At 37.4% G+C, this 21,288-nt stretch overlaps 2 protein-coding genes across 3 annotated transcripts in view; both read right to left on the bottom strand.

Moving 5' to 3' along the window:
- Nucleotides 1-523: 523 nt before the first annotated feature.
- Nucleotides 524-8,211, bottom strand: EPGN (epithelial mitogen). 2 transcript variants are annotated; one of them, XM_043448196.1, is made up of 5 exons: nucleotides 8,113-8,211; nucleotides 7,492-7,581; nucleotides 4,803-4,923; nucleotides 3,699-3,851; nucleotides 524-1,944 (listed from the first exon to the last, which is right to left on the bottom strand). In XM_043448196.1, the coding sequence occupies exons 1-5, from the start codon at nucleotides 8,153-8,155 to the stop codon at nucleotides 1,890-1,892; spliced, it is 462 nt and encodes a 153-aa protein (XP_043304131.1). In that variant the 5' UTR covers nucleotides 8,156-8,211; the 3' UTR covers nucleotides 524-1,889. The 2 variants fall into 2 exon arrangements, with proteins under 2 accessions (XP_043304131.1, XP_043304130.1); XM_043448195.1 differs by having other exon boundaries at nucleotides 7,492-7,626; nucleotides 8,113-8,181.
- A 4,751-nt stretch (nucleotides 8,212-12,962) lies between these two features.
- MTHFD2L (methylenetetrahydrofolate dehydrogenase (NADP+ dependent) 2 like) overlaps nucleotides 12,963-21,288 on the bottom strand; it is a 147,941-nt gene continuing 139,615 nt past the window's right edge. Inside the window, exon 8 of the mRNA XM_043448193.1 lies at nucleotides 12,963-14,403. Coding sequence (XP_043304128.1) covers nucleotides 14,291-14,403 — 113 coding nt within the window. The 3' untranslated portion in view covers nucleotides 12,963-14,290. The remainder of the gene's footprint in view (nucleotides 14,404-21,288) is intronic.

Below are 21,288 nucleotides of genomic sequence, written 5' to 3'. Positions count from 1 at the left end.
ACTTTTTGGTTTGGCATCTTGGGAATTTTAATTTCTTGTTCAATATCGATCCAGTTATGTATACATTTTAGAAATACTTATAGACAGCAAATATTTGTAACTTTTTAGTTTATCACCTCTCCAGAGACTTTAGTCTTACTTCCTCTCTCTTTTCATCAGGAGGCAGTCCTTAATTAAGCTTTATTGTTGCTTCCTGGACTCTCCCCAGCTTTTTAACACCTCTTTGAAATGCTCAGGAAGAGTAGTCATTGGGAGGAACCTTTACCTGCCTCCTCCTTGGGGTGATGTAACCTCTGCATACTTTGTGAGATCATGCAGAAAGTGCTGACGTGCAATCCATCTGCATTAAATTCCTTCTGAAGGAAAAACAAACTGAGCAAGTGAAATGCCTTCCACTCAAAGGAAAGCAGATGGTAGTTTTATTTAGAAGTGAATGAAAAGTCACAACTTGATGTAAGAGAAGCCATTACTACTAGGCTTCCATTGTAAGAAAATTCACCTTTGACCCCCTTTTTAACCCATGCCATGATCAAGATATTTTGCTTATCTATTCCACAATGGAAAAAAAAAAATGTCCATAGTCTTAGGTCAAATCTAAAAGAAACATGGTAGATAGTATTCTTTAATTTCATGCTTCACTTCCTTTAAGAACAAATTCTTAAATTATTATTTTAACAACCAAACACTAAAATATACACCAAAGATGATAGCCAGTGGTGTGTTTCAGGGTGAGGGGTGAGACTAGGGGCAGAGATGGAGTTGAGAATAATCACACTTGCAACACACATGTGGAAAATTTTCTCCCTTCTCTCAGTATCAAATTTTAGTGCTAGAAAGGCCTTGTGGAAAATGACATGAAAGCCCAAAGAAATTAAGGGGCCTAGGATTATTTGAATTAGCTGGAAGAATAATGATTAAACAGGTAGGACCGTAATTCTCAACTTGTTATTTCTACCAATGTTCCATTTTCTCCACGTATAAATCTTCTATCAGGTATCCAGAAATGGTAAAGAAAGTTTCCACATGCTCTTGGTTGGTGAAAATGTCTGGTTCTTCAGTTTCTATTTCAGAGTCAATTGTAGAATTGTATTCATTAGTAGAATTTTAGAATTTCAGTCCAAATAGTCACCAGGTAATTCCACTAACAATAGGAGAAAGTGATGAACATAAGCATTTGAGGACTAGTGAGTCGAGCACAAAATTTTATAATCCATGCAGGAACAAAAATGTCTTGCCTATTCAAGACTCAATATCCAGGTAAGTTTTCAGTCATCAGAAACTCTTTAGCTTATTCCATATTTCACAGTGTTGTCACAAGCTTGGGATGATTTATGTTTGCCTTGGACATTCCATTTTCTTTTCTCTAGCTTAGACTTCAGTCACATGTTTGGGTCACCGGAGGTGCCATAACACTAATCTCATCCGAGTAGTTGACATCACATTCTTTTAGACACCATGAAAGCAGCATGTTTCGGATTTGGTCCATAGAGCTGTGGTCCAGAATCCTGGTAGCAAGCATAGTGAAGAACCCAAGCGTGGCCTTGCTTAGGCTGACTGCACGGTTGATAATTATTGTCCTGAGAATTCACATCTGACATAGTCAGAAGTGTAAAACTCAACATCCCACAGGGAGAGCAAAAACCACACAGAAGCAGCACACCCAGAGTAGGACTGTGAACTCGACGTCTCTCACTGTAGCTTGCTCCCTTGGCTCACATGCACTTTAACGATGACAGAGTCTTAAGGACCAACGCTGAAATTTATTCTCTCATTTCACCACGATCCCAACTTTCTAGTCAGCTTGGGAAGTTTTGTTGTTTCACCTGAAGATTTCCGTTTGGGGCCCACTGATTTACACCAATGCCTCATGAAAACATCTTACAAAGGCTTCACAGTGGTCTTCCTCCGGAACAGATATTGTAAGGTGATTTCAATTTTAGATACCTAAAACAGAGCATTGGTTTCCATATGAATTTGACTGCTGTTTGTGTGGCTTATTGAGAATTATATAAATGCTCTGGTATAACAGTTGCTCTTGGTGTCCCACCTGTACCCCCTTTACCATCCCCATCCCCCAGCAGCTGTGGGTATTAATGAGGCTCATGTGCTGTGCTTCATCGCTCACTTGTGTCCCATCTCTGTGACCTTATGGACTGTAGCCCTCCAGGCTCCTCTGTCCATGGGGATTCTCCAGGCAAGAATACTAGAGTGGGTTGCCATGCCCTCCTCCAGGAGATCTTCCCAACCCAGGGATCAAACACAGGTCTCCTGAATTGCAGGCAGATTCTTTACTTTCTGAGCCACCAAGGAAGCCCAAGAATTATGGAGTGGGTAGCCTATCCCTTCTCCAGGGGATCTTCCCGACCCAGGAATTGAACCAGGGTCTTCTGCATTGCAGATGGATTCTTTACCAACTGAGCTTCCAGGGAAGCCCATAATAAGGTTCACAGCACCATCCTTCTTTAGAGGACGGTCCTCAGCCGAGAGAGGATTTTGCCTGAAGATTTCTGGGAGATTCCAAGGCCCCGTCCCCTACCCCACCAGGAGCAGTCTGACATCCACACCTGATGACAGTGGGTGCTAAAACCGAGCTCCCTCACCTCCTTGGGTTGGGTCAGAGATGCCATTCATGTTCTAGGTCTCCCTGTGGAATCAGGCTGAGGACAGATTTCAGCTAAAGCTGCATCTTTGCTTCCCTTCCCCTCTGCTCTAGCTTTCCTACTTCATTACGAGTTTAAGCTTTGAGCAGTCCCTTGACCAACCACTCACTCAAGAATCTGTTTCATAGTTCTTCTAGGGAACTTGACCTTGGGCAGCTGTCTCATTTACAGTAAAAGGTCTTACTTCCTTTTCTTTGTTTTTTCTTTCTTGATCTCTTATGCAGCTGATTTAACAGATTTTGTATCAATCGATCCACAATTGATATAACAAATTTCACTCTCTCTAAGGTGCGATTATTAAGAAAACATTTTTTTATGTTGTATAATAATTTTTGGTCATTTTAAATATGACAACTTAGTTAACAGAGTACAGCAAAAAAAATGTATTTTTACTTTTCTTTAATGTATGTCATCTCTATTTTTTGGCTTTTCCTTATATGTGGCTTTTAGGTAAAATTACCAGTGTGGAAAGGCCAGAAATAATAATTAATAATTAATACATGAGTAATTTATACTTAGTGGATCAAATTTTTCTTCTTTAGCTTTTAGCAGTAGGCAGTATCTCCTGAATGTACTCTCAGTTGATGTCTGAGAAGAAAATGGCCCAGGTTTGTTACACACTTTCATTAATTTAATACTTATATTTCGATGTGTCCATTCAACAGATATTTACTGAGCACATATGGTATGCCAAACATGGTACTCAGCACTTCATATAGTTGTGCACAGGACACATTTAATATTTACCCTTGTGGACCGACTGTCCTACTCATTTATTACTTGATGTAGGCAGACAGAGATGAGGATGAAGGGAAATTGTAAATTAGAGCTATCCTACTGCAACTGCAGGTAAATCTTTACCTCTTGTCTGGGTTTATGAGATGAGGCATCAAAACAAATATGCAGGAACTTGCCAGATTTACAGCCATATTTTCACTAGACAATTATATATGTCAATGCTTGGTACACTGTAGGGGCTCAGTAAATGTTAAATGAATGAGTATCTAGTGACTTCATAATTTGTTTTTTTTTCCTTACCTCTTTCTTATGTAGCAGTAAAAAATAACAAGAAAACCACTTAATAGTAATCCAACGCCAATCCCAATTGCGATGTATTTTTCATAAGAATCCACAGCATATGAAGTTAAGGTCAAATGCTCACACCTTTCTCCAGTATAACCAGTAAAACACCTTTTAAAAAAAGAAAAAAATGTATAATGTTAAAATTCATGATGATAGAAACACATATGACCGATTTCAAAGAAGGAAAACAATTAAATAAAAATGATTTAAATTAAAGAGGCAAATACCAAATGAAAGTTGATCTATTAAAGAAGAAGCCATGCATTTTGCACTAATTATTTGATTAAAACCCTGTATTAATGCAGCTCCCCTCATTGGTAGAAGAGAAAGGTAGGACACCTCCATGAGTTGACCTAGAAAATCGTTAACCTACTTTTTCATAAGAGGATGCTGAGTAAATCAATGGCCATAAACAGTATCTCAGTTGATCTAGAACTTTATATTCCTGAAGTATTTTTGCTATAGTTTCATTTTATCCTATAATCAACTCATAGAAACTTAGAAACGTCTTTGCATGTTGTTGAAAGCTGGTTTGGGATTCCCTGGTGTCTCAGATGGTAAAGAATCTGCCTGTAATGTAGGAGACCCAGGTTCAATCCCTGGGCCAGGAAGATTCCCTGGAGAAGGAAATGGCAACCCACTCCAGTGTTCTAGCCCAGAGAATCTCATGGACAGAGGAGCCTGGTGGGCTATACTCTATGGGGTTGCAAAGAGTTGGACATGACTGAGCAACTAACATTTTCACTTTTCAAAAGTTGTTTTGGAGTCAGTAGTTTTGAGGTGTGGCATGAGCTTCTGCATTTCTAACAAGCTCCCAGGTTACACAGATGCTTCTAATCTAGGAACCATACTTTTAAGTAGTGAGAATTAGGTAGGTTAGAAAAAGACTCCTTCGATATTCAAATACAAAGAGAATTGGTGAATCATGTTCAGATCATGTACCTTTTTTATTGGGTAAGACAGAGGTGTATAGAAGTGTATCATATGAAACACCATGTGAAAGGAGGCGTACATTCTCCTTCTCCCATCTCTAGGACGTGGGAAGTTCTTCGCAATTACCTGCAGATGGCTTTCTCCAACTCATGGTGGAATGCACAGACACCATTGATGCAGTAACTATGGTGGTCTTCCAGGCAAGGATGTGAGAACTTCAAGGCTATGGGTACTTCTGTGTAGTCAGCTAGAAAAAGGAGATACTATATTAACAGATGAAGTAGGTCACGCTTTCATAGTAGATTCGTAACACATATACAAAAAGGCCTTTCATTTTAAGAATATTCTTTGAGTGCTCTGCCATTTGAACTATCGATTCATTCCTTTGGCAGGCTATATATCCAAACGTTAGGTTAATATCATCTAGACATATTAATAAGCTAGGTGGTGGAGGTGGACTGATTATCATGCTGTTCTTTAGAAATTTCATTATAAGATATAGATACAAGTCTGCCAAAAGGTGGCAGCATTGATTCTAGTCAGTTTGGTATCTTAAACAAGGCTTCCCAAATGTATCCTGGATGCTAATAAATATAGAAGCTTTCATATACCTGAGAAGTAAGCACTTAGGGAGATGTGGATATACGCTTGTGAGATAATGAATTTGATTTCTCTTCACTCCCTAGAGGAGTGAGATGAGAATCTGCTCTTGCTCTTCTGTGGACGTTAAGTAGCTAATGGAAAGGGAATTGTTTCCATAACTGATTTCAGAAGAGGTATTGTTATGACCTGTATATGAAGCCAGAAATAATTTATGACTCAGGCTTAACATAGCTAAGACAATGCCTTTGGATGTTAATTAAAAATTTTACTCAATTAAGAGGCATTATGAGATTGTAGGAAAAGCCGTGGAGTTGGAAATAGAAAACCTGGGTTTTGATTTCTAGCTCTTAGACTATTCCGATGACCACACTTGGTAAAACTTTTGCGGTCAAGTGTCCAGAAGCCTTTTTATGGGAAACTTCCCTTTGGGAAGCTGTACTGTGGCAAAATACATATATTTCAGAATGGTTGGTTATCTTTCATTCCTTGATGTATTAAAGACATATACCTATGCTGTTCTTGAAGTTTATGCAGTGGGAATGACATTTGGGTAAAATGGCATAATTTTAGTGTAGTTTAATATTTGATTCTTAAATTCTTCTCAAGCAGAATTAGTGGCATTTTATTTTTGTCATTGTTGTGAATAAACATCATATGTCCTCAACGTATAACTTCATTTTGGTTGAGAACACACAACATTACCTTAAAATTCATATTCATTTTGTTAAATGTGGCATAGTAAATCTAATTTCTCACCTTGATCATTAACTCTAAGGCAGTGAGAACTTCCCATTATAAACTGTACTAGGTTTTTCCTACTTCAAGATTAACTAAGTTCAATTAACCAAGCCTGAATCAGGACTTACTGGAAAATGTGAGAACTGAAAGAAGACATTTTTAAAGAGAGAGTAGACTAGAGACTCATATCTTTCCCCTAAGGACAAGAATATTCATTATAACTTCACAAAAATTTTCCTGAGGTACCGGATTCAGACTTTTTAGATTAAACAATAAGCAGGAAACTAGAATTCCCCCATCAAGAACGCAAAGGAAGACTACTGAAGTGATATATTCAATCCCTTTTCTTTCCATTATTATTGCCTGTAACTTGGAGACTATTGACTTACAGTTCACTATTAGGGAAGAAAAACAGTGGTGATGGGCAGACTGTTACGACACTGAGAGGAAACTGTACTTTAATTTCAACAGTGTTATCTTCCAACAAGAATGCTTTCTCTTTGTTTAAAGGCTCAGAGGCATGAAGAATTTAGCTAAAAGTTATTCTAAAAGCCACACATTTTGTTTTTCAAATTAATATATGCTCAAAAATTCAAATGGGTAAAGTATTTTAAGGAAGTTTTTTAAAATTTAAAATTATTGGTGAAATGAAGAATACTTAAATATTACTATCTTTCATATTCACAAACAAAGTATCTGACTTCATCTTCTTTTATTTGCTGGGCTCTGAGAGCAAGATATGGTGTTTCTTTTGTTGTAAATCACAAAGTCCATCTTCCCATCAGGGGGTGATATATGATTTGCCTGAGAATCACAGCCATCTGATACACAGGTCTTGGCAGATAACAAGCTTCCTAAATTCACCTCTAAGAGTTCAAAGAGTTTGGAAACATGCTGATGCTCAACAATGGCCAGAAACTATTTTAATAACAATAATAAAATATGTCATCACCATCAACAACAAAAATTGGGTCCAAGTGGTTGGGAAATACAGCGTACACTAAAACAACAAAAAACCCCAAAGACACACAAGAGAAAGACGTTTCCAAAGATTAGAGAAAGTGGATTAAGGCTTCATCTGCTTGCCAGAATTTTTTTGGCTGCAAAAGCTCATAATCACAGAGCAAAATATTGTTACTCATCGAGAGTGCCAAAGTGGGGACAAATGGCCTTTAGACATGCCTGGGTTACTGGGAACTCGGCAGGAATCAGGTAGAAAGTGTGGCAGGTTTCACATCCAGGACTGTAACTGAAGACAACTTTCTCTCCTCTGCTCCGCTTCCTCCTTTTAAAAAGACGATTCTTTGCGACATATTTAACCTGTCACTTCCATTTCACAATGTCCCAATACAAGATTGTCTAATAATAAGATATATGTTTAAAAATTTCCAATGTTGCTTTTATCACAATCCAAATTTCCCTCAAACATTAAAAGAAAAAGTCACTTGAAACACAAAAGTGGGAAGAAAAATACCTTCTGTTTTGTTAACTGTCCAGTTACTCTGCGGGGTTGTGACTGGGGGGCTGACAGTCCTGGCTGCCTCTCCCATCAGCGCTGTCATTGCTGTGTGAAGGAGGGGAAAGGCATCTTTAGCAGGCGAGCCTCCTTCTACGTACAAGCAACAGACCAAAAGTTATTCTGTCTATTCCCACATCTGTTCTATTTTTAATTCATCTACATTTGAGATCCATAACCTACTAAGGGCAGTTTTCTGAGTTTCTCATGCATATCAATTCCATTCACTACATTACAGCTAGAGAAAATAGAAACCCACTAATTGTTAAAAGAAAATGAACACATTTATAAACTCAATCACAAGGATACTATCATATCATAGTTAAAGTGTCTCAACTGCTCTTCAGTTGTATAGAACAAACAATATAGAGATCTCAGAAAAAAGGTATCAAAATATATTAAGAGAGGAATGTGTCAAAACATTACATAAGAAACTAAATGAATCCACGGATTCCTTGCTTGGATCTTTGTCATAAAGAACAACTGCTAAAAGCCAACTTCTCACTCATACAGAGAAAGCAAATCCTGTTCACATTTTACAATGACACAACATTAACACAGTAAAAAGAAATGACCTACCATTGATCAAGAGATAGACTGATATTGGAACCCCGAAATCCATTTCCTGCACTTGGTAATAGTGTCTTGCTCTTATCCTCCTAGACGGATGGGTGGAAGGTTTTTATTGAGCTCTCTCAGAGGCTTTCTTGCATTTATATTTCATGAAGCGTCATCTGGCAGTTCTTAGCAATCAAAAAAATATGTCCTTCTGGCAGCAGCATGAAGCCTTGGGGCGTTCATGCACTTGTTTAGGATACCTGTGTTATCTGGTAGTGTGATCAAGTTTTTCTTTTGAAACACTGGTTTCCTGTTACCTGTGGGCATAATCATGTTTGTAAATGTACTTAAAACAACAAAAAAGAACTGAATTCGGGTAAAGCTCCCTTGGTGTGAACAGAATTGTTCTAGTTCCTAAGCTGCTAGCAATCCATGCAGGATTCCAAGAAAGGGGAGTTTTGATGTGTCCAAACCAGGAAACAAAGCTCCAGTTATTTATACTACTTTTTAAGACAGATTTGGTTGCACTGTAAATCAAGATATTTTGTTATTTAGTGGCAGGAGAGAACAATTAAATGTGCATAAAAGTAAATGTGCATAAAAATAAATGTGCATAATATTCCACTTTAGTTTTTGCTACTTAGTTTTAGTATTTCAAGTTCTGTAAAAATAATTATTTTTAAGAGTATAACATTTACCTTTGTGTCGTTTTTGCCATTTAATATTTTTCTGAGTAAATGGAATGGCTACCAAGTTCTAGGAACTACAGTTCTTAAAAATGTGCCCCAATGATTAGGCTAGAGAGAACTAGTAAAACACCAAAATACTACTAACAACAACAATAATAATATCATCTCCAATAAGATGAAATTAAAATATTTATATTTGGTACATCTAATGAATATAAAGTTTTAAGTTTAATATAACATTCGTATTTTTTTTGCTATTCATCTACTTAACGATTATTAAAGTATCATTTTTAAGGCCAAAATATGTAATTATTGCTATTACTTTTTGGGACAATAGGAGCTTCCATAAATTCTCACTTGCCCAATTTATAATAATAAAATTTATAAATATGTTTTGCTGAGGTGTTAAAGTTTTCTACCAAGAATTTCAATTGCTCATATTTTCTGTACCTTGAAAACTTGTATAAGTCGAGATAGGTTGTCATTTGCATCACGTCCACCCAGCAAATTCAGTTTACCAGAAAGGATCCCTTTCACTATTCAAATATAAACTTGGCTTTAGAAATCACACAAGAATGAGCTTGTTGAACTCATTATAACTTGGGCAATCGCTTACCACAAGAGTCATCCTTTTAAAGTTAAAGAATGTATAGGACTTGGCTTACTTTAATGTGCCTACACAGTTCATATTTCTACTTTTGTGAAGTTTTCTTTTTAACTGTTATTAGGACAATTTCTGGATACGATTTTTCCTAAGCAAATAATATTTGAATTATGTCATATAATCACCTTCTGTACCATTGGTAAGAATTTAAGAAGAAATAATTTACAAAGGATTAAATAAACCACAACCAATTGCAGTTTCAGGAGGAAGATGCTAGAAATAATGTTAGATACCCTCATTCCGAAGACTGGGACATAGTACAACAACGTCTTTGTAGAAACTGTTAACTGGTGTTTAAAGTGCTTTGCATTTTGCAGAAGTTTTTCACACACATCTCAAATTTGTCTTCAGTAATCCTGGCTGGCCCCAACAAATCCAATGCCTAATATATAGTGTATACTCAATCTATCTTGAGTGAAGAAAGCAACAACAGGTCTTGTTTTAATTCCCATATAACAAATAAAGAATGAAGACTCAAAAGAAATTAAATGACTTTCCAGCGGACACACCTTGGAGTTGGGACTTGAATCTGTGTTCAGATTCCAGGTCACGCGTCCTTTCCATTTCCCCAGCTGATGTGTCCTCTGGTAGGAGTCAGGATAGTGATCTTAGAAGAATTCACATTATCTCCTAAAATCAAGATTTAAGTAAATTGCCTTTACCATAAGAATCTAAACATTAAATGAACTGTGGCTTCTGCACATATTTGGACTGAGAGAAGTGGACCGCTGTCTCTCTAGATGTTTCTCCACTCTGGTGAACTAAGCCACATAATATATAAACTCATCTACCACCTGAGCCTATGAAAATAGCTCCAAGTTATCCTTTGTTTCTTTTCCTCTAAGACTCATCCTAATGGATTCCACTTACACTCTAAGTAGAAAATCTATATTCATGTCTTCAGTCCTCTCATCAGGGAGTCCTTCAGCGATTCTGAAGAACAGGGATGGTGGGTACTATAAAGTGGCCATATGGATATTTGTATTCTTGATGCATGTTAGAATGAGAAAGAAAGCGAAGAGCTGCAATGCCCATCTATCATTTTTTCCCTCTGACCATTTTTCCTGTCTTTTTAATTTATTCATCTCTCTTTAGTCATAAGCAACTCTGGAAGTGCCTTCTCTTCCTGCCCCTCCCCCTGAAGTTTATTTTTTCCTTCCCTCTCCCACTTACAGTTTCTTTTCCTTTCCTTTCCTCTCTTCATCTCTTCTCTCCTCTCCTATCCTTCCATTTTTTCTTTCTTTCTTGCTCTTTGACTAAGAGTCACAATTTGTTTTTGGACATTTGCAGGAAATGGTCACCAGCACATTGCTTATCTTTCTCTAAACTTAATCTGTAACTTTCATGAATTCAGCTGTCATCCATTCAATCATAAACTACTTTATGCCTCTAACATCCAACGTTTGTAAGACAAGTAGACAAATCATACATGGACTCTGACCTCAAAGAACTAGAAGGAGTCAAGGAAAGTACATACGTAACTACAGTGCTGGGTAGGGATAGATGACGGCCGTGAATGTGTACATAAGTGAGTGTGAGAGTTCGGAGGTGGGACTTGGTTAAAGTCTCACAGCATTTTTCTTGGATGAGTTTCATTTGAAGTGAATCTTAAATAGCAAGTAGAATTTAGAAATATAATGACAAGAGAAAGGATTCTAGGTGGCAGGGAGGTGGGCACTGAGGGGATAGCGTGATAGAAAAGAGAGTGGGTTCTGGCTCATATCACCCAATAGACCTTTCTTTGAATTTCAATTCTACCTTTCCTACCCATTTGGCCTTGGCTGAGACTTTTTCATAACCTCGTGGGTTGATTTCCTCATATATCAAATTCAAAATGTCAGTAACAACAACCTCAAAAATGTAAATAAAACATATAGCACATGCTCAATTAAGGATAAGTTACTATTGAACAAGATTAGAAAGATGCGGGGTGTATAGAGTGGTCAAAAAGGTTAGGAATTTAGTGGTTAACACACACACTACTGTGTCTCAAATTTTCACCACTAGCCATAAATTATTTTCAATCCAGAGTGATATTTTGTTAGGACTTTGATTTATGTATTATGTCATCACTGCAAACACAACATCTTAAACTGAACATATTATCTCTCCTCCAAAATCAGCTCCTCTTTACAACCTCCTCATGATAATCAGTGATAACATCCTCCAGGCTTCAACTTCCATGTTATATCACTAACTAAATATAGTTTAAATTCTGATTTATCCAGGCTTTTTCTAATCCATTTCTGCTATTATCCAGCTATATTGCAACCACTCTGCAACACACATTTTTCACTTCAGTCTGACTTGCCCTTGCTTTCATACATATTTGCTAAGCTCATTCTCACCTCCATGTCTTCATATTATTATTCAGTCCTCACTAATCCCTCAGGGTCCCTTTTACAGATACTTGTAGGAGAAGGGAACTTTTACAAATCTCCTTCACAAGACAATCATATATCTATCTTTTATAGACCCCAAATAATATCCATAAGTAAAGTTATGATACCGATGAACCAACTTCATGTGTTAACTTTATATGTTGACAAAGGCCTCCTTCTTGACCAAACTTTAGCTAGGCTCCTCTGAGTCCTTTTCTTAACTAGGCATCAACTTAGACTGTTGAGCACAGTTTTAGCAAAGAAATCTGTTAAGTTAGTTTATGGAGAATCCCCCTGCCCTGTTCCTTGTACTCTTGCCATATCTGATTAAGTTCCTCCTCTCCCACCCTTTACTTTAACAAGAATCCTGGTGAGGTAGTTTAACAAAAATCCTTCCAGCCTTGATATCTAATCAAGTTCTCTTAGTAATTTTCCACCTACTGATCCCCTCACTCTTTTCATTGCCTGTAAATCCACTGATGTCTCAGCTATATTTGGAGTTGATTTCAATCTCTTCTATCGTGATAGTCTTGACCCACTGCAATAGTCACTGTTCGTTTTGGGAATTTGGGGCACTTAAATATTAATGAGGGCCTTTCTGACATGTTTGCTTGGGATCTTAGATTCTAAACTACCATCAAGGGGCTTCCCTGGTGGCTGAGTGGTAAAGAATCTACCTGCCAATGCAGGAGACACAGGTTCAATGCCTGGTCCAGGAAGAATCTCACATACTGCGGAGCAACTAAGCCTGTGCACCACAACTACTGAACCCGTCCTGGGAGCTGGAACTGCTGAAGCCTGCACGCCCCAGAACCCATGCTCCGCAACAAGAGAAGCCACTGCAATGAGAAGCCCCCGCACCGCAACAAAGAGGAGCTCCCACTTGCCACAACTAGAGAAAAGCCTGTGCAGCAATGAAGATCCAACACAGCCAAAAATAAACAAAAATTAAAAAAAAATAAAAAATAAACTACTATCAAGGTTATCAGACCAAGATTAGTGTGGAATGGGCTACAGAACATTTTCTTTCCTTTTTGAGACATTTGTACATTTCCCCAGTGTGCAGTGAAGAAATAGATAACGAGTATATGAACAAGGAAACCTACAGCTTAGGAAAAAAGAAGACACATATTTCTTTCCAAACTGATTTTATTATACAGTTGAGATACTATTAATTATAAACCTTTAGTCCATTTTCACACAAATGATTAAGAGTACATACTAATAAAGACATGCATTGGATAAGAATCATTATTGGTGCATTAACACACTGAGATTTGGGCATGACAGCAATACAGTTATATGCCCAGGGTAGTCTCAAATAGCCTTCAACTGACAATCACATGTATTTTCTAATTTAAACTGTGTTAAAAACATGGCATCTACTGTGAGAACCAAAGGCCATAAGAACTGTGGGCGACAAGGCAGTAGGCTTTGAGTCACATCCTAAGGATTAGCTGTGGCACACTGTGCCCTATTTTGCTATTAGATTTCTAGGTTTGTGGAACGTATTATCCAAATATGTTTGTAGGAGAACAAAGAAATTACATGTAAGCCTAACATATTCTTATTGCATTTTTACTATGTCAAGTAGTCATTCACAATTTGAAATAATCAATACCTTTCCAACTAGCATGCCATTTTTGGGGTTCCTTGCACATTTTTCTTTCCTCGAATGGAGCATAATTTTTCACTAGTATGCCTTGGGGAGTACATTTGGGAAGTATATGAGATCAAAATTTTATTCTTAATATTTTATCTTTCTTTTAGCAAGTAAGTTCTTTTGCTCTTTCTCAGCATGCAATATGGGCTTCCTGCATAGCTCAGTCAGTAAAGCATCTGCCTTCAATGCAGGAGTCCTGGGTTCAATCCCTGTGTTGGGAAAGTTCCCCTGGAGAAGGAAATGGCAGCCCACTTCAGTATTCTTGCCTGGAGAATCCCATGGACAGAGGAACATGGCAGGCTACAGTTCATGGGGTCACAAGAGTTGGACACAGCTTACTGCTATTGTTCTTTCAGCATACAATATAGAATATAAAATATATATAAAATTGAGTATGATTATGGCAAAATCTAAATTACATTTTACAAGGGAGCCCATTTGGCTGACAAAACATTTGTTGAAGACACACTGTGATATTTGTGTCAAAAATATATGCATTTGTTATGAGCCCTTTATTGTTTTAACATTATGAACAAATAATATTCACAAAACAAGCAATTGTTACCAAAGTGTCATTGCAGTTGTTTTCTTTTTTCCTAAAACTCAAAATCCATTCAAAATATTCCAGTAAGTATTAGCAGGAAATGCATAAGATTGTGTGAATCATCTGATTCACAATGATTCCACCCATGAAAAAATAAATACAATGTAGAAATAGTTTTGTAGTAAAATATAAAGATTTTTGCCTTTTGTAAAATAAATATATAGCATGACTTCAGTTTGCTTTATTCTTTCATGTGATCTAGTAAATGATTTTTTTAGCTGCCAAAAGGGTGTTCTTGAGAAGCATCGCCACCGTCACGGGTCCCACGCCTCCCGGAACTGGAGTGATAAAGCTAGCCTTCTTCTTAACAGCTGATGGAGGAAACAGAAAAATTTCTTATTTTTTCCTCAGAATTTCATATCTTTAAACATATGGAACTGTTAAAACTGTAAAATCTGAAGCGTATATTTTAAAACTTAAGAGTTTATCTGTGCAAAAATGGAGTCAAATCCAGCAGCACCAAACCTGAAGGAGTTGGAAAGCTTTCAGCAACAGGAGCGACTTACAGAGAAAAGGTAGAAACAAAGCAAGAAAACCACTTATTAGTTACAGCGTTAATGCCCAGCTTTATAGCCTAGTTGGCTATTTGTGATAGGTTGTCCTTAGCTTTCCATGTTGTAACCTCAAGGCATTTCCAGACCTAGATTTTGATTTGCTTACGTAGACAGCTGGGGCATTAGAGCCACCTCAGTCCAAGGGTTTCTTTGTTTAATTAACAGAGTACACTGAATTTTTCTACATTACATGTATAACTCTAGCATCCCCAAATAATTTTTACAATGAAGCAGACTGTAACACACATACACACACTTCTGCATATGATACTGAATGTGTATAGAAAAAACACGAGGCCAGCACTGTAGGATAAAACTTCACGCAGCTCAGTTAGTGTTACATAATGAAAATCTAACCTACTGTATAGCACAGGGAACTCTGCTCAATGTTATGTGGCAGCCTGGATGGGACGGGAGTTTGGGGAATAATGGATACATGTAAATGTATGGCTGAGTCCCTTTGCTGTAACCCTGAAACTATCACAACATTGTTAGTTGGCTATTCTCCAGTACAAAATAAAAAGTTTAATAAAAGATAATCTGTAACCCCTGATTGACTCAGTTCAGTTCAGTCGCTCAGTTATGTCTGACTCTTTGAGACCCCATGGACTGCAGCACTCCAGGCTTCCCTGTCCATCACCAACTCCCAGAGCTTGCTCAAATTCATGTCTATTAAGTCGGTGATGCCATCTAACCATCTCATCCTTTGTCGTCCCCTTCTCCTTTTGCCTTCAATCTTTCTCAGCATCAGGGTCTTTTCTATGAGTCACTTCTTTGCATCAGGTGGCCAAAGTATTGGAGCTTCAACTTCAGCATCAGTCCTTCCAATGAATATTCAGGACTGATTTCCTTTCAGATGGACTGGTTGGATCTCTTTGCAGTCCAAGGTACTCTCAAGAGTCTTCTCCAATACCGCAGTTCAAAAACATCAATTCTTCGGTGTTCAGCTTTCTTTATGGTCCAATTCTCACTTCATGGCAAATAGATGGGGAAACAATGGAAATAGTGAGAGACTTTATTTTGGGGGGCTCCAAAAATTACTGCAGATGGTGACTGCAGCCATGAAATTAAAAGACACTTGCTCCTCAGAAGGAAAGCTGTGACCAACCTGGACATCATATTAAAAAGCAGAGACATTACTTTGCCAAGATAGGTCTGTCTACTTAAGGCTATGGTTTTTCCAGTAGTCATGTATGGGTGTGAGAATTGAACTATAAAGAAAGCCAAGTGCCGAAGAATTGATGCTTTTGAACTGTGGTGTTCAAGACTCTTGAGAGTCCTTGGACTGCAAGGAGGTCAAACCAGTCAATCCTCAAGGAAATCAATCCTGAACATTCATTGGAAGGACTGATGCTGAAGCTGAAACTCTGATACTTTGGCCACCTGATGGGAAGAACCGACTAATTGGAAAAGACTCTGATGCTGGGAAAGATTGAAGGTGGGAGGAGAAAGGGATGACAGAGGAGAGATGGTTGGATGTTTGAGCAAGCTCTGGGAGATAGTAAAGGATAGAGAAGCCTGGTGTACTGCAGTCCATGGGGTTGCAAAGAGTCGGACACGACTGAATGACTGAACTGAACTGAGCTCACATCCATACATGACTACTGGAAAAACCATAGCTTTGACTAGACAGTGGACCTTTGTTAGTAATGTCTCTGCTTTAATACACTATCTAGGTTTGTCATAGCTTTTCTTCCAAGGAGCAAGCATCTTTTAATTTCATGGCTGCAGTCACCATCTGCAGTGATCTTGGAGCCCAAGAAAATAAGTCTGTCACTGTTTCCATTGTTTCGCCATCTATTTGTCATGAAGTGATGGGACTGGATGCCATAATCTTCATTTTTTGAATGTTGAGTTTTAAGCCAGCTTTTTCACTCTTCTCTTTCACTTTTCTCAAGAGGCTCTTTGGTTCTTTGCTTTCTGCCATAAGGGTGGTGTCATCTGCATATCTGAAGTTATTGACATTTCTCCCAGCAATCTTTATTCCAGCTTGAGCTTCATTCAGTCCAGCATTTCACATGATATACTCTGCATATAAACTAAATAAACAGGGTGACAACATACAGCCTTGATGTACTCCTTTCCCAACTTGGAACCAGTCTGTTGTTCCATGTCCAGTTCTAACGGTTGCTTCTTGACCTGTATACAGATTTCTCAGGAGGCAGGTAAGGTGGTCTGCTATTCCCATCTCTTGAAGGATTTCCCACAGTTTGTTGTGATCTACACAGTCAAAGGCTTTGGTGTAATCGATAAAGCAGAAATAAATGTTTTTCTGGAATTCTCTCGCTTTTTCTACGATCCAACAGATGTTGGCAATTTGATCTCTGGTTCCTCTGCCTTTTCTAAATCCAGTTTGAACATGTGGAAGTTCTTGGTTCACGTACTGTTGAAGCCTGACTTGGAGAATTTTGAGCATTACTTTGCTAGGATGTGAGATGAGTGCAATTGTGTGGTAGTTTGAACACTCTTTGGCATTGCCTTTCTTTGGGATTGGAATGAAAACTGATCTTTTCCAGTGATTGACTCAACTGTGTGTAATTCCAGTTAACTATTTCTAAAATACATGATATTAGTCTCTAAAGGGAAGACAGGATACAAACAGTTTAGCACCATCTGTTAAATTAAAACACTCTTGACAGGCTTCTCTGTCCATGGAATTCTCCAGGCAAGTATACTGTGGTGGTTAATCATTCTCTCCTCCAGGGGATCTTCCTGACTTAGGGATTGAACCCTGGTCTCCTGAATTACAGGCAGGTTCTTTACTGTCTGAGCCATCAGGAAAGCCTTGTTATAACAATAGCATCATGTATATGTGGATCATACATTCCAGTGCAAGTCTAATAAAAACATTAAAGATATTAAAATGAACTGAGCAAATACACATAGTCCTGTTCTAAGGTATGAATAAAGATTTCTTCTTCAGTGAATATACTCAAAGAAAATGACGGAGAATTTTCAGCAAGTTTTATTTAAGAATGTTCTCACACCCACAATATTACAGGTGAATGGCTTCATGAATTGACCTGCTGGTTCAGTGTTTCACCGTGTGAATAAGAAAAATGAAGTCTTCCCAGGTAACTCTTTTAATACAAGGTTAGCATAGACAATACTTTAATGCATACTCTGACCTCATTAATCACATGCTATTTAGATATATTGCTTTTTAGAAGTTTACTCTTAGATGCTTCTACATAAATGAAATCAGTAGATGTTTTCTAAATCTTAATTAAATCTTTTGTACAATTTACATTGCCTTTTTGAAATACGGCTTGTGAAATTTGCATTTACCTTAAGTGTATTAGTATATTGTAATTTTTTACTCATATGTGTGTGTGTGTGCTCAGGCATGCCTGACTCTGTGACCCCATGGACTGTAGCCCGCAAGGCGACTCTGTCCATGGGTTTTCCAGGCAAGAATACTGGAGTGTGTTGCTATTTCCTACGCCAGAGGATCTTTCCAACCCAGGGATCCAACTCACTTCTCTTAGGTCTCCTGCATTGGCATGCAGATCCTTTACCACTCGCTCCACCTGGGCCTTTTAATCATAGGAAAAGCAAAGGAACAACATTCTTTTACTTGAAGAAAAGTCCAGATAAGCTTGAAGACATCACACACCAAAAAAGCCAGCTAGTGTATATCATGAATCGTCTCATGGTATATAACAAAGAAAGGATAAGAGTATTGTGATTTGGAAGATAATATTTTGTTTTTCCAAAATGTGCCTCTTTACAGGAAGCATGTCCTTTCCTGGCCGTAATTCAATCCAAAGTACTCTATTCTGCAGAAACACTAGGCTGTGTCAACAGTCGATCCACAAATCAATACGAATTCTCGGTCCTTACTTCCTTTGCTCTTGTTATTCCTTCCACCTGAAATATACTGCCACCTTATCCAAATAAACAATTCCTTATTATTCTTTTAAAGCCAATGAAATGTTACCTGTTCATAATTTTTCTCAAAAATTCTCCCCCCTCAACATTAAATTAAAAGTGCTACCATCTATGTTTCCAGTCACTTTTTACCAAACTCTGTTATGAAATTTAGCACAGTGTGCTATTCCTTTAATTAGACACTGGTCCTTGGAAGGCAGAAACTGTCTTTGGGCTGATTATTGTCATTTTTAATCTTAGAACTTCTCCATGCACAGGTGAGGCATTTAGTAAGTTATGAAAACATGAAGTAAACAGTCGTTGAAATTTAAAATCTAAAATCAATTTGCAGGAATGTGTCCGTGTTTTTGACTGGATGTAGACAGCATCAAAATAAGTTAGTTCTAGTTAATTTACTGAAATTCTCAAGCTACATAAGTTGCTGGAGGGTGACAAACTGCATTTTTCACTTTCCAATAAGCTAACTTGATGGTATGAACAGTGCCTTCCAGGACCTTTTCTATAGGATTAGAGAAAAATGTCTTTAAAAATTGAATTAGATCTCTAGAAGAAATGTACTGTACTGCTATTATTTATACTGATAGCATGTAAAATCATATATTTGTAAAGCACTGACTTTGAAATATTAATAGATAAAAATAGAATATTATGGCATAATGTGGTATATTAGTAAACTCCGGGAGTTGGTGATGGACAGGGAGGCCTGGCATGCTGCGATTCATGGGGTTGCAAAGAGTTGGATACGACTGAGCTACTGAACTGAACTGAAGAATCAAGATCAAAGTAAATATTCAATGGAAAACAAAATGGTTTATTTAATAGTTAAAAGATAGAAGCAGACAAAATTGGGAATCCATTCTGGGTATACAATCATTTTTTAATATAATTTTGTTTTCAACTTTGACAAGTGAAGTGGCTTGAAATGATCTTTATGTGGAAAAATAGTAATAACCATAGGCAGTATCCATTGAATACTTACTACTTGCCAAGAATTATATACACATCATTTTAATAATTTATATTTAATTATCATTTCAATAGCTGCAGAAAGTGTGGCTCACTGAACTTCAAATGACTTATCATTCTCCAATATGGTAGAGACGTTATTCACAGTCAGGGTTGAATCATTTTGTGGTTCCATAATTCCACCTCATCCCAATGCAACTGTATTACCATGACCTGAACAAGTGGAAAAGCTCCAAGAAGGCTCATGTGCCCCAAATCAACTCAGTTTTCTCAAAGGGTTAAGAGGATATTAAGAAAAAAGAAACAAAAAGGGGGAAGTTCTAATATAGTAATTTACCTCCAATTTTACTATGAGTACTCAGAGTTCATCATCTTTGAATTATGTCAGCATTTAAATTTCAGCTGGCTTAGCAGTCTGAGTTGCTTTCTTTCTTGGGTGAAATTCAGATCAGATAAACCACTGGTCTGCTCAGGTGTTATGACCCTCCTCTTTGAAATTGTTTTTCACAACATGCTTACTATTGCATTCTTTTGCTAAAAAAGTGAGGCTTGAGATGGAGGAATAGGGAATGAGAATAAGCTGTCACATGAAATAATACCTGTCTGAAATGCGTAGCTCTATGTCTGCTGTCCCGCACACTTTACTATGGTAACCAACATATATCTATCCTGTCCTATCACTTCATAGATTCAAGACTATGTGATGGGTCTTCACCTGTCCTGGGTGAGGACTTCTCTGGACTCCCATGAGCATTTAGTTGCATCAACAGAGCCTTGTAAATTATCACTAGGCAGAAGTTTATGATATCACTGTGAACACATGTGGTTTTATTCAAATACTTATTTCAGATATTTTTATCTTTGACATAACTAGGCAGGTATGAAAATGAAATTAGTACAGAGCCATGAGAGGCAGACTGTGTTGAATTTGATTTAAAAAATATAAGATTTCTATTGTTTTTGATTTGATCTTAATTAGGATCTATATCTGAGAAGGAACTGCTAAGTTTTGATGCTGCTGGCTAATGTTAATTTATTCTTTTCTATTTACATAAGGACCAGGATATGGAAGTAAGTGATTTCTCAAGAAAGATGAGGAATTATCACTGGCAAATGCCAATGGGTACAGATGTCAATGCTTAAAAGAAATTCTCTTAGTCTAATTACTTTGCATAACTATTTCAAGGCTGTCCTAAGTGACATGTTTGTGAGAAAGAGTTAAGTTCAATACCTGTCTGATGCTCTGAAAAGCATTTTCCCCAATCATGTTTGAGAAAGAGTAAGTTAACAAGCATGACATCACTAGAATAACTTCTCATTGACTGGTCTTTCCCTGAGGGCAAATAGGGTTTGCACCTGTTCGCTGAAGATGATGCTATTTAAGATTAATCCTATTATGTGTGAGAAAAGGTATTCTGTGTGCTCCATTGAAAAGAATTACAGAAGAATTTTAAGGCAATAATTTCATTCATAAACCTATTTACTGTGAGGGAGTATGTTTGTATTTAAGGAAGATACTAAAATTCTGTACATATGGGAATCAGGAATTAGGTCTTGATTGATATTGATGCTTTCATGAGAGACTTTTGAACAGATGTCACAAAACCATGATTAGATTAAATTTCATAAGGTCAACATGATTTTAGAGTTACTGAAACTGACAATGGAGGCAAGTAAAATAATCCTCAAATCCTGTTGTTACTTGTATGGAACTTACTTGAGGGAATGAGATTTAGATGGAAATGACTTAATGATTTTAAAGCAGTTTCCTAAAAATAAGAATAT

The sequence above is a fragment of the Cervus canadensis genome, chromosome 26 (genome assembly GCF_019320065.1).
Source record: "Cervus canadensis isolate Bull #8, Minnesota chromosome 26, ASM1932006v1, whole genome shotgun sequence".
NCBI classification, from domain to species: Eukaryota; Metazoa; Chordata; class Mammalia; order Artiodactyla; family Cervidae; genus Cervus; species Cervus canadensis.
Note: the sequence above shows the minus strand (reverse complement) of the source record. Positions and strands in the feature narration are given on the sequence as shown.

Bases quoted from the DNA above. Each gene is read 5' to 3' on its own strand.
- EPGN (XM_043448195.1), bottom strand. From the start codon at position 8,155: ATGGATTTCGGGGTTCCAATATCAGTCTATCTCTTGATCAATG. The intron at 3,852-4,802 runs GTAATTGCGAAG...TTTTTTTAAAAG, and splicing joins TTGGAGAAAGCCATCTGCAG to GTGTTTTACTGGTTATACTG. The intron at 1,945-3,698 runs GTAAGGAAAAAA...GCTCTGTTTTAG, and splicing joins TACTGCTACATAAGAAAGAG to GTATCTAAAATTGAAATCAC.